Raw genomic sequence first — 12,316 nt, forward strand, 5'->3', positions numbered from 1 at the left:
CTTTACATTGCCGCGGGGAATCGATCCGGATCCAAGTTGCCTATTGATTGCGTTCCGCTAATCGGTGGCTCGTGTTTAAACGCTGCCCTGACAATGCCGTTGTTTCGTTACCAGCGCATGTACGCACGACTGTCTGAAGGGAGGATCCCGACAAAACGGCTGAATGGGACGGTGGCAAGAGCATCACGTCAGATTTCACGCTTGCGTGTGACAGCAGTGGGTTGTGTAGCAGGAGACGGGGTCTGTTGACTATACAAGGCAAGTCCGAAACCAAGCAAAGAGCCCGGCGATGCGGTGCTTTACGGGGGTTTCAGCGCATCCAAGAGGCGCTGTGAGGCGGGAAGGGGGGGGGGGGGTGAAAATCACTGCAAAGCACCGGGGCTTCGCGCCGCTGTTATGGCAACAGCACTGTATTTAAAAGGCAGTGTGCACGTGCTCAAAATGTTAATCAATGAAACAATTGAAATAGTCTCTCCAGCCAGTTCCTGGACAATAACTGGCTGTTAACACCACTTCATCTATGGCCGGCGTTTTTCAGGCAGCGGATTAATATTTTTAATGAGCTGTAATGCGGTCACAGGTGCACTTTACCCGCCACGCAGGTCACTTATCATGTTAAGAAAAGAAAAGAGAGAAGATAACACACACATAATAAACCAGTTAACCGACCTCCGGTTAGCCCAATCCCTCACGTGACTGGATTTGTAATAGATTAAGTCCTTCTACTCGTCAGAGCTCAAATATGGAGGCCTGAAGTTAACAAACCGAAGTACAAATATCACTGAATTCACGACTAAGTAATGCTGTTACTTAACGTTGTTACTGAACAAGCAAGCGCCGCCCTGCCTTGAAAATTGGCCTAATGGCTGGAAACAAATGTTGTGTTAAATATCTCCATGAAGAATGAAAATCCACCTTCCACTTCTCAGCAGTTCAAGAACACAGTCTCATATGAAAAAATACTGTTGAATTTCAAAAGAAATGAACAGTATCGGGGTGAGCTGTCTGTATTCAGCAGCATGAGACCACTATTCTGTGACAGCAGACAACAGCCTCGCGCTTGAGGTTGAGTATTCATTTTCCATTCATTTACATACATTTAGATTTTGCAAGGAAGGACATGGTACCACTTTCTAATAAGGCACTCTTTATAAAGGGTTTAGAAGTCGTAACTAATAGCTTTATTTATAATGAATAAATAATTACTAATGCTCTATAGAGCTTTATATAGGCAGAGGTATAAATTGCTTGAGGGCCACGGTGTCTTTCATGACACTGCCACTGGTGGGCGCCAAAGTCAATAATTCCAAATAATACGGACAGTGACTCTAACAGCACTTGGGGGAAAAAAGAAATACGTATACTTTCTATACACTGTCCATCCATTGACCCATTCTCTGACCCTTATCTGTGGCTGGGTTGCGGTGGCAGCAAGCTAAGCAAGGTGGTCCAGAAATCCCTCTCCCCAGCAATGTTTTCCAGCTCCTGAGATCCCTCCAGCGTGTTCTGGGTCTTCTACCAGTTGGATGTGCCTGATAAATCGAAAGCTTTACCTTCTGGCTCTGCTCTCTACTGCTGACGCCACACCAAACTGCCGGTCGATCTCGCGCTCCATTTTACTCTCACTTGTGAAAAAGACCCCAAGATATTTGACCTCCTTCACTGGGAGCAATCAGTTCAGTTTTTCAGCAGAGAATCACAGCCTCAGACCTTGGAGGTGCGGACTCTCACCCTGACCACTCCATATTCAACTGCAAACTGCCCCAGTGAGTGCTGAAGGTCACGGTCTGATGACGCCTACAGAACCACATCATCTGTAAAGAGCAGAGAAGCAATTCTGAGGTCCCCAAACCCCAGACACTTTGCTTCCCCCAGCTATGCCTTGAGATCCGATCCATGAAAATCACAAATTCGTTGAAAAGTGACAACCATGGAAAACTCCACTGATCCCTCTAGTGACCCTGCAAAGGTAAAGACCTGGTCCACTATTCCACAACCAGGATGGACCCTGCATTGCCTCCTGGATCTGACCAAGCCTGAAAGGTCTCCAAGCGGGTTCTCAGGTTGGCTCAACAACAGGCACCGATTGCTCCTTGCTGCCACGAGTAAGCGGCAGAAAATGGAGTGATATACACAAATACAGAATTAGTGAATTGTAGAACAAACATACTCATAGTGCCACAGTATACTGGTAATCAGATCTGGTCTGCACTACACAGCCATTATAACTGGATGAAGTGATGTAGATTGCTTAGTGAAAATAGCTTTATTACTTTGAGTAAAAAATAAAAAGAAAGAAAGAAATATCTTATTTATTTTAGCATATACAAACTGTAACATACAGAATATGTTGATAATCTCCAAAAACAACTTTGGAACATCCAGAACTGTATGAACAACAAAGTGCAGTGCGTATACAGTCAACACGGTGTATGGCATATTTAAGTAGTTGAGGAATTGAGATTGTTAAATTCAATTCCGCATGGGAAACTTTGGTGAGGACCTTCAAATCTTTTTTTCAAAACTTTAATTCACTTTTGTGCAAGAATGTTTTCTGAAGGAAGAAAGTCATGCGTGCCGGTAACATGTGTTTTTATATATATACATAAACCAATGTTTTGTCTACATTTAGTAGTTTAGTATATTTTTGAGTGAGGATAAACAAACATGAAGATAAGTGTTCATCAAATGAGATAACGCTACAGAAGAACCAAACAACACTGCACATTTCAGCAAACGAGACAACAAGGTGGCATTTTAACTTCAGTGTATGGAGGCATTAATCAGCTTGTCACACACAACTGTCAGCTCCAGGAGGACTTATCCAAAATGTGAAAAGAACAGAAAAACATGCATGAAAGGGTAGATTCAGGTTTGAATTTTGACAGTGCATCACCCCAATCGTCTCAAATTCAAGAGTGCATCAGTGCAGACATGTATCAACCGTTTCAAATACAAATTAAGACCCATTTATGTTTTATTTTTTATTTTTTTCCACAATTACCTTTTTATTTTTTAGTCTCAAGAACATACACAAGGTTGATGTGAAGTTGTCTTTTAGTCCAGGTTAAGCTCAAACGTAGTCATGATGTCCCGCTGCATAGTCATGTCAATACCAGACATCTAAAAAAAGAGAAAAATAAAACCGCACAACAGTTGTTAAAATGCCACTTTATCAATACCAGAACGATATAACACTAAAACATGGATGAAAGTACTCACAGCCTCTCGCCTGCGACGTTCTTGCTCCTTTTTGCGGGCCATCTCTCTTTCCCCGTCCACCAAGGACTGTGCAGTTGGTTGGGCAGGTTGTGTTTCTATGGGAGACTTTGGCTTTTGCTGCTCAAAGTCTCTAGGGGTGTCTAAGGTAGCCTCTGTGCAAATGCTCTCTGGTGAATCAGGGTCCTCTCTAATAGGTTGTGGATTTGTTTCGGCTTTACAGGGGCCTGGTAAGCTAGAAGGGGAATGTCCTTGTTAATTCAAGAAGTCGCTCTCCGAATTATACTGAACAATGTGGTCTTGGAATCTTTTAAACATAGTCTGAGGGCAGCAATTGTATCCTGTGAAATTAAAATTTAAAAGCAAATCTGATGCATTCGCCGAATACCTGCTTGATTCGGGAGCCTCCCTCTCCTTGTTTCCTTCCATCTGTTTCTTCTTCAGCGCCTTTTCTCGCTCCTCCTTTTCTATGGCAGCCTTACGAAACTGTTGGAAGCTCTCCTTTGAGGACTTGATTGCCGTAGTAACCGACTGCCTCGCCAGTCTCGCCCAGGACTCTGCATTTTTCAGAACAATATCCTAAAGAAGACAAATTTCCATGTTTATCTGCAATCCATTTCAAATGTGGTGGGAGGGGTTGGCAGCAACTAGGATCAACTTTAAAGTTGCATTTATTGATTTTTGGCCTCTAGAGGGCAGAAAAACATCTAAACTAAATTTAGTTGCTATGAATATTACTTTGATGCCCTCTGGTGATGAAAAGAAACTGTAAGATGTAAGTTTGAATTGATATGATGTATATATGGATTTCATTCAATTAATTATAGTTAATTCATATTTTTATTGTTTCGATATTTAGAATTTTAAAAGTTATATATTGTTCCTATAGTAAGTAGCTATAGGATACCATTTTTAAACAAATGCTATAATCTTTAATCAAATCAGTGGCTCTTACTAAAATAGAGTTTTGAATTATAAAAAAAAATTGAAAATGTGTGACAGTGCTGATTTAACAAAAACTAACTTCTCCTTAAACTGGGCTCAGACGACAGGAATTTTGGACTACTCCTGTAGTCTGAGCCGGCTTCAGTTTAGCATGAATCCTTGTTGGTGATACCCATCCTGATCTGCAAAATCATTATCAACAATTCAGGAAAAAAGGTCTTAAGTCGCTTTAATAATAGTAAACTCAGATAAACAATGCCAACCTTTTTAGGAATTTCAGGTTTTTCCTCTTCACCAGATTTGCTTGTTGTGTTGGCGTAAGGCACATCAGTCACCTGACTGTCAGGAAAATCCTCAGGGTATCTGAAATCTGGCAGAATTACTTTAAAAATAAGTGCTCTGCTTAAGTATTAGTAATTTGAAAAAATGGTGGTGTCAAAGTAAGGGTCTTCTAGTGACTTACTGGACCTCGTCTCATCTTTGGACAGCAGTGGGCTGTCTCTCAGAGGGGACAGCACTGGGCCCTGCTGAAAGGTGAGATTTAGTTCAACATTTAAAATTTTACGGTCCTTAACAGCATTTCAAAACATTGAAGTCCAAATATACAATAACACTATGATCATCATATATTACACATAAAAACATGATGTAAAATTGTGAAGATGACATGGTTTAGGGAAGTGCTACTAGAAGTCATGTTGCTTTTACATTTTCTTGTTGCTCTTTGAGTACAGCCAAGGAAGGCCTCTGAGAATGTAACTTATTGTGTGATAATGCTACCACAATGTATTGGTTTTAGGTTAATAACACAGCAAAACGATTCATTAGGTCAGCAGTGAGGCAGAAATTACACATAGAACCTTTACCTTTAAATAAACCGACCAGTATGATCTTACTAATACACAAAGAATAAAAATAAATAAATAAATAAATAAAAAAAGGTACAGTTCAGAGCTAAACCAAAAACCAAAGCCAATACGGTTCCATCAGAAGTACCTCAAATCTGGTGGCAGCCCAGTCCAGCAAAACTCCTGGAGATGCCATGGGGGATAAAAGGGCAGACAAATCTGTCAAACAGTAAATGACAAAGATTGATATTCAACACATTATAACTATAAGAGAGGCAAGGAGCTTTAATGCGTTTATACAAGCATACAGCAAGGGCTAGTGTACAGTAAAATCAACTGAAGGCAGGAAGAAGCAGCATGAGATGGAGATGAACACTGAGCATATGGGACAATTAAAAAGGGGAACAGGCAGCCTGAGGTTAACGGGCAGTGTTAGAGCAAGGCTGGATGTTAAAAGGCTGCATCAGTGGGGGAGGAATTGGTAATCTCAAAGAGGTGCATTTGTTAAAGAAGCTGACAAAGCTGATCTGTGAATACAGGAGGTATTGATGATGGTCTCGCACTACGTTTCAGAGGTTGCTGGATGGGACTGCTTCAAAATGCTGGGAAAGAATGAATGACACAATGTAGAAAAAATAATCAGTATATCCATCTGAACAGACATTAAGTTGAAGCATAGAGTGGCCCAGTTTTCCCACGCACAAGGCTTACTGACGTCCATTTTCTTAATGAAAATCACAGTTTTAACAGAAAGAGCCTGTAAATTGCTATAAGTGAAATTAATGTGCATTTTCCCCCCCCTCTTAGTTGAAGGACAAATGTAAGCAGTACCTGGAGGAGATAAAGTCAGCTCATCGCAGGTCTGGTCTGCACTGTGGTGTGTTGGGTGGCCTTTGGTTTCCTCTACCGAGGACTGCACAGCAAGAGGAGGCTGACAAGTCTGGACTGAGGCTTTTGTCAAATCTTTTGTTTCCGATATCTGCTTACTACAGGCAGCACGAGTCACCTTCGACTTAAGAAGAAATGACATTCTTACATTTCATTGTAATCATCAAGGGCTATCTTACCAGGAATCTCTTGATTTACAGTAAGCAAATACGTATGAATGTATTTACCTTCGTCTTAATCTTTTGGCAAGAGTCTTTGCTTTTCGGCCTCTTTGTTTTGGGCACTGAAAGACATGCACGTTAATAATTCACAGTCTACAGAGTCGGACATCAGACCTTTTTACCACCAAAACTGTTTTGATAAAATAAAAATGACATTTAAATCTTGTATATTGCAATACCCCTTGCCAAAATGGCTAGTCACACCACTTTCTAAAAACCAACAATTTCCAAACACCGAAGAACATAAATAGGTTAAATCAGAGAACTACTTAATATACAATTAAGATTTACTTTTGCATTCAATTTTGATTCTAAAATTATTACGTGAACCTCTTGATCTGTTAAACATTTAGTTTTCGGTACAGCACCACTCACCTGCTACACACACGCCCACGCCCCAACTCAACCAAAATTACCACGATCTCGTTTTTATGTAATTATGTAAATGTCATACAGCCTTACACAAAATGTTTAAAATGCATTTTCTTCCCTCTGTATTAGAACAGCACAACAGTTTCTGCAGAGCAATGACTGTATATGGAAAATATACACAGAAAAAAATAACACATTGGTGTCTCATACTGGTTTTTGTCAATAGGTCACAGTACCACAGTTGAATGCTTCTCCATGGTTTGATCATGGTTTGACTGCACAAACTTTCCATTCAAGGACAGAAGAATACTCAGTAAAACTGGTTTACAGAGAGCACGGTTGTGTGTGACGTAAAAAACGACTTTGGTAAACTGCAAGAAATGCCACTAGGAGGTATGTTGTTGTTCTAAGAGGACAAAATACTAAAGAATGCTTTAGTACTTGTCTGCTCGTCTATTTACGAGGAGCGCAGTGAGATCTCCCTGATCCGAGCGGGTACGCAAGCGGAGTGTTGCTCCCCCGTCTGAGAAGACCTTAACTCTCAAGGACTGGATCACTTACATTGGCAGTGCGTTGGGAGGGGACCTCTGCAGGCCGGTGCAAACAGAAGGAATGACTACAGCGAGCAGAAACTGTTTCAATGTACATGTGGCCATGTGAGTATTGTTTTATGACAGATTATGTCCTTTAATAGTAGCTAAAAATCTAGTTTGAGCTGATTTCCAGCGGGTTCACCTATCACTCTGCTGTAGAAGTGTTCTCTAGAAAGTGTCAGGACACCGTGACACCATTGTTGGTACTTCTGACCACACCCATCAGTGATGCTGAGGGAGACGAGTTTTTGCCTCGACTTACCAAATGTCCTTGACTTAATGCCCACTACAATAAAACAACCGCTCTATCAAAATATTTTACAACCATAGTGTAAGAGATCAGTGGGACAGACGCGTGCACCTCTTCAATGTAGACAGATTATTAAAAAGTGTGTGTGAAATAAACGAAGAGCAAACACCTGATGAATGTGCAAAAATATAAAACAATTTAATATTTGGTGTGCAACCAAGAGGAATAGGGTTTGAAACGTAGTTGAAAGGCACCCAGGTGAACCGTGCCCATAGCTTATCTCTTATTTAAAAAAGTGACGGGTGGGGTAAATCAAAGGTCAGTGAGGCCAGAGTGCTCAGGGGAGAGCAGCTAACCTGATTCAGAGTCACTGCTATCAGAAGTGCTAGAATGACTACCGCTGCTGCTGCTGCTGTCAGAGCTGGATGACGAACTGCTGCTGCTGCTGCTATCACTGAGGTGTGAAGGGTAACTGAGGTCAGGAGACGCCACAACTTTAGCTGTTAACAAAAAAAAATTGTCATTTTTACACTTACATGTGGAAGCGTAACTGTGATGATTACATTGTTAAATCATATTCAGTTCTTACTTTCTGGCCTTTTCTTCTTAATCAAGTGCTGCTCTTTACTGGCAACCTGCGATTTCCCAGCATCCTTTAGTTTGCCAGTCTGCTTTTCTCCTGTTGGCTTCACCAGCTTTTTTTCTGCGGGACAGAAGAGATAATAATCCTCCTGTTCTCATTGCAAAGAGAAGTTACAAAAGGGACTAAAGCAAAGCAGGACTGAGCTGTACTTACTGCTAATGTTCTTACTGCATTTCCTCAGACATGCCCCAACAAACCTCTGCAGGGCTCTCAGTGTGGAAGGTTTGAGAATTTCAAAATCAACCTCGATCTCTTCCAGGGTGGAATCTCGCAGACAGGACTCCCGGGCGTGAATGATGTTCACCAACTTGCCCAGTTTGTCACCAGGCAGCTTGTCGATGTCCAGTTTTAGCTGCTTCTTCTCCTGGTAAGTCACTGGTATTGATGGGACCTCATCCTCACATTTTAAAGGCACTCCATGAACATTGTGTCTTTTGCCATGCCTAGACATACATACAAACCATCTAAGATTAGCAGTAGCACATGTTGTGGAACGCTCGGTTCAACATTACTTGTCCTAGGTATAAAATATAAACCATGTTAAAAGATCAGGGTTCACTTACAAAGAAGAACTCTTGCTGTTGGCCATTTTTTCTACAAGAGACTTGTATTTCAAGGATTTGTGCTTTAGTCTAGCGATATCCTTTTCTCTGGATCTTTTTTCTTTTTTCAACTTGTCTTTCTTCTTTTGTTTCATCAGGGGCTCTTGGGTAAGTCTCTTCAGCTGATCGCTGACAGCTTTCAACTGAGAAAGCCAGCCATTAATGAGACGATTAGGTCAAATGCACCGAAGTGAATAACTTCTCAAAAGCCATTTGCACCGTTACTGGCATGTATATATACCAACCCGATCCTTTAGATTGGCCAGCTGCGTAGCCACCTCTTCTGATGGATTCTCTGCCTCTGAGGAGCTTTCACTTTCAGAACTTGCTGAGGTTGACAGGCTTCCAACTCTGTCTCCTTTTCCCTTGTGAGGTATGGAACAACTCTCTGCTTCTTGGGAAACCTTCAGATATCTGGCCTCAAAAACTTCCTGTTGACACAAACACAAATCTTTTTTTTAGCAGTAGTAACATAAATTATAAGACAGATACTGATGCTTCATCTTCGGGATGGCCTAGGTCAGTGGTTCCCTAACTGGGGGGCCCAAAATAATGCCCTAAATTCTACAGATTTTTGTAAGCAAATCTTGTGTCTGATAGCGTGTTTATGGGGGTGCATATTGGGGGAGGTTGAAATATTTCTACAAAAGGAGGGGTCCTGCAGAGGAAGTCTGGGAATCACTGGCATAGGTCAAGCTACACAATCGGTACAGGAGCATGTCAATGTATTTTGTAATTTACTAGTATTAGTTATATACTGTAGAGCCCAATCCATTTCTGACCCTTTGTTTATTGTAACCCTTTGTGTTCACATCTGCCAGCTGTGATATGACCCAACACTAGAACCAATCCATATTACACAGTGTTGCAAAGAATCGAACACATAAACAGTGACCATATTCACGTAATGATATCCATATTTACATACTGCACGCAGGGTTCGTAAAGCTTTTTAAGAGTAAAATTCAAGCACTTTCAAGGTACCTAAACCAAAAATGTCCAGCCTTTCTCATCACATCTAAATTGTTACTATAAATGCACTATAAAATTGAGTTTACATAATTCCTTTATAACCACTGCAATGTATATTGTCACTCCGTTGATTTAACAAGCTGATGCCATTAACTTTGATTGTATGTTTTGACCAAGAGTATTTAATTCTTGCTGAGATGCCAGGAGACAAACAAACAAATATGACGATGGGATTGTTTCATTTGAAATATGAAGATTTTTGGTTTACATGAGTGATAGTGTAGATGAAACACCAGATTATGTTTAAAATTAAGCATTTTTCAGTATATTCAAATGCAAGCACATTCCTAGACTTTGTACGAACCCTGTGCATGGGCGGCTAAAATAGTGAAAATGTTTGTGTCTTTTTTTCCTATTTCACAGGTGCACACATAGATGTAAAAAATGTAGGTTTTCAAATTCAAATTATTTTTGGCCTTAAGGATAGGCACAACGCCTGGTGGGAAACAGTAAATATAAACATAACACATGATACCTTTAAATATTTCCATACTGATTAGAAGAAAAAAAAATCTATACCTGCAGTTTTCTTGCCATGTAGACCACCTCATGCGAAGGTGGATTGTATTTGTAACAGTTGGAGAACATCAGTCGGACATCAGCAGCAAATTCCTTGGCATTTGCATACTCTCGTTGATCCATCTTTTTCTGGAGGAAATAACACTTTATGTCAGGAAAACTGGTCTGGCTTGTATTGAAAATAATAAAATTATACTCTGATTATCTTACCCTGATGGTGCTCAGGTCCATAGGCTGCTTGATGATGTCATGGTAGTCGTGTAAGCCCAAAGCAACCGCATCAACAGGGGTGTAAAAGGGCCATGCATGTGCGTAGTGTCTCTTTGAGAGCATCTCCTTCAGGATATCATTGCAGTACCTGAGCTGCTCAGGCAGTCTGACCTTCTTGCCCTCAAAGACAGGCAAGTCTTTCTTAGGAGGTTTAATGGGTCTCCCACTGCCTCTCCTGGAGAGTAATGTACAGGGTGCTGAATGATCCTCAGCAGGGGATACCTCACTGCTGGTGATCACTGAGGTACTGGAGGTTGGGGGGTCTGCTTTCCTCTTAAAACCTTTTTTAATCTGAATATTTAGAAAAAGGTTGCACATAAACAGTAAATCACTACATAACCTCAAGTTAGACAAAGCGGTGGGACAAAGAATCTATATGTCTTTTGCATTTTTCAAGGCACAAACACAGGGTATGGATGTTGCAATGTGATTTAACATTAGTATTTGGCCACAATGCCATGAATGATTCAAGTTTGTAGTTTGTTTTTAGTAGTGTGGTATGAATGCAGTGTTTGATGAAAACATTTATTTTTATAAAAATGGGAAAAAATAGATTTTCCTGTCAACACATCTTGATAGCCTCTTTGACAGTTGATTTCATGATCTAAAGTCAGTATGTATACTGTGCAAGTTGCTTTCAACCAAACGAATACTTACCGTTGCATCAATTTGTGCAGAGAGCTGGATGGGTGGGATGAACTGAGGCACATCAGGAGGAATGACTGTCACTGTCTGCTGGAGAACAACTTCTGACACAAGGGATCTCTGCTTTATTGCACCTGGATGGCAGGAGGTCAAGACAATACATGCACAAGAATCAGATACCTTTTTAAAACGGTGAAATTAGGCAGCACAATTACTGTTCAAAGGACGTTACTGTTAAGTTCTAACGTGGCAATATTTGTTGGTGTTATATACATATGCAATATTGGACCACACATCTTGAGGGGCTGTTGTTGTGCAAGATACCTGCATTCGACTGTCTCCCTTTCACTGGTTCCTTCGTAGTGATTGCTGTAACGTCACACTCTTCCTTAGGCATCTGGGACACTTTGTGCAAAAAAAGCTTCTCCAGGGTCTGTGCCATGAAAACAATGTCATCTCCAGGCTGTGGAAAGAATATGTATTATAGTAAAAGCACTCCTTTAAAGTGCAGAAACACTTCAAGAATCTTCAGCACTGCAATAGCCTACAAAACAAAATGCCAGGCTGAGTAGGTGAATGTGAACTACCTTGTTTGCATTACAGTACGATAAAACAGCAACAGGGCTCAGTGGACATTATATCAGTTCACAGACTTACTTTTGCAAGTCTAGCTAATTTCTGTGTGGGCAGTTTGAAATGCACATTGCAGTCGTACATGTTACACAGCACCACAAATGGTATTCTCTTACCCGATTGTACACATAGCAGTTGGTGAACATGGTGTTGAAGTCTTGTATACACTCAAGTGCTTCCCAGTAATATTTGTTCTGTAGTCGCTTCTTAATAGTATTCAGATCCATAGGATTTGTAATAATTGTATAATAATCCTGAAAGACAACAAAACACTTGCATGAATGCACCACGTATGCGCCACTACGTCTTTCCTTCCCACATTGCAGTCTAATAGAACTTATCCACCAAGACAAAGTCTGTTGGATGCACCTAATTTTAGGTTGAAATACTACAGTTTAACAACACATTTTAGAGGTGGGCTGTAATGCTACGATTGCAATTACTTACTGGGAGACGCAGGGCCACTGCATCAACTGGCTGGCGAAAGGGCCACGAAAAGTTATGCCTCCATATAGCTTTGATCACCACCTTCTCCAGATACTGCAGCTGGTTAGTTACACGTCCAGGCTTCTTGGGATTTATGACCTCCGGCGGAGGGGGATTTCCACTCACAGTGGGACAGACTTTCACGTCGGA

The 12,316-nt window shown here is 40.9% G+C and overlaps 1 protein-coding gene across 1 annotated transcript; it reads right to left on the reverse strand.

Annotated features, from left to right (window-relative positions):
- Nucleotides 1-3,021: 3,021 nt before the first annotated feature.
- On the reverse strand, nucleotides 3,022-11,922 carry brdt (bromodomain, testis-specific). Its single transcript, XM_070908367.1, has 18 exons — nucleotides 11,797-11,922; nucleotides 11,372-11,510; nucleotides 11,060-11,181; nucleotides 10,343-10,693; nucleotides 10,133-10,261; nucleotides 8,827-9,012; nucleotides 8,543-8,724; nucleotides 8,133-8,422; nucleotides 7,926-8,039; nucleotides 7,693-7,836; nucleotides 6,128-6,183; nucleotides 5,844-6,024; nucleotides 5,161-5,231; nucleotides 4,628-4,691; nucleotides 4,428-4,534; nucleotides 3,608-3,798; nucleotides 3,223-3,454; nucleotides 3,022-3,123 (listed from the first exon to the last, which is right to left on the reverse strand). Exons 1-18 carry the CDS (start codon nucleotides 11,905-11,907, stop codon nucleotides 3,058-3,060), a joined length of 2,736 nt encoding a protein of 911 aa, XP_070764468.1. The 5' UTR covers nucleotides 11,908-11,922; the 3' UTR covers nucleotides 3,022-3,057.
- Nucleotides 11,923-12,316: the final 394 nt, after the last annotated feature.

The sequence above is a fragment of the Enoplosus armatus genome, chromosome 7 (assembly GCF_043641665.1).
Source record: "Enoplosus armatus isolate fEnoArm2 chromosome 7, fEnoArm2.hap1, whole genome shotgun sequence".
Classification (NCBI taxonomy): Eukaryota; Metazoa; Chordata; class Actinopteri; order Centrarchiformes; family Enoplosidae; genus Enoplosus; species Enoplosus armatus.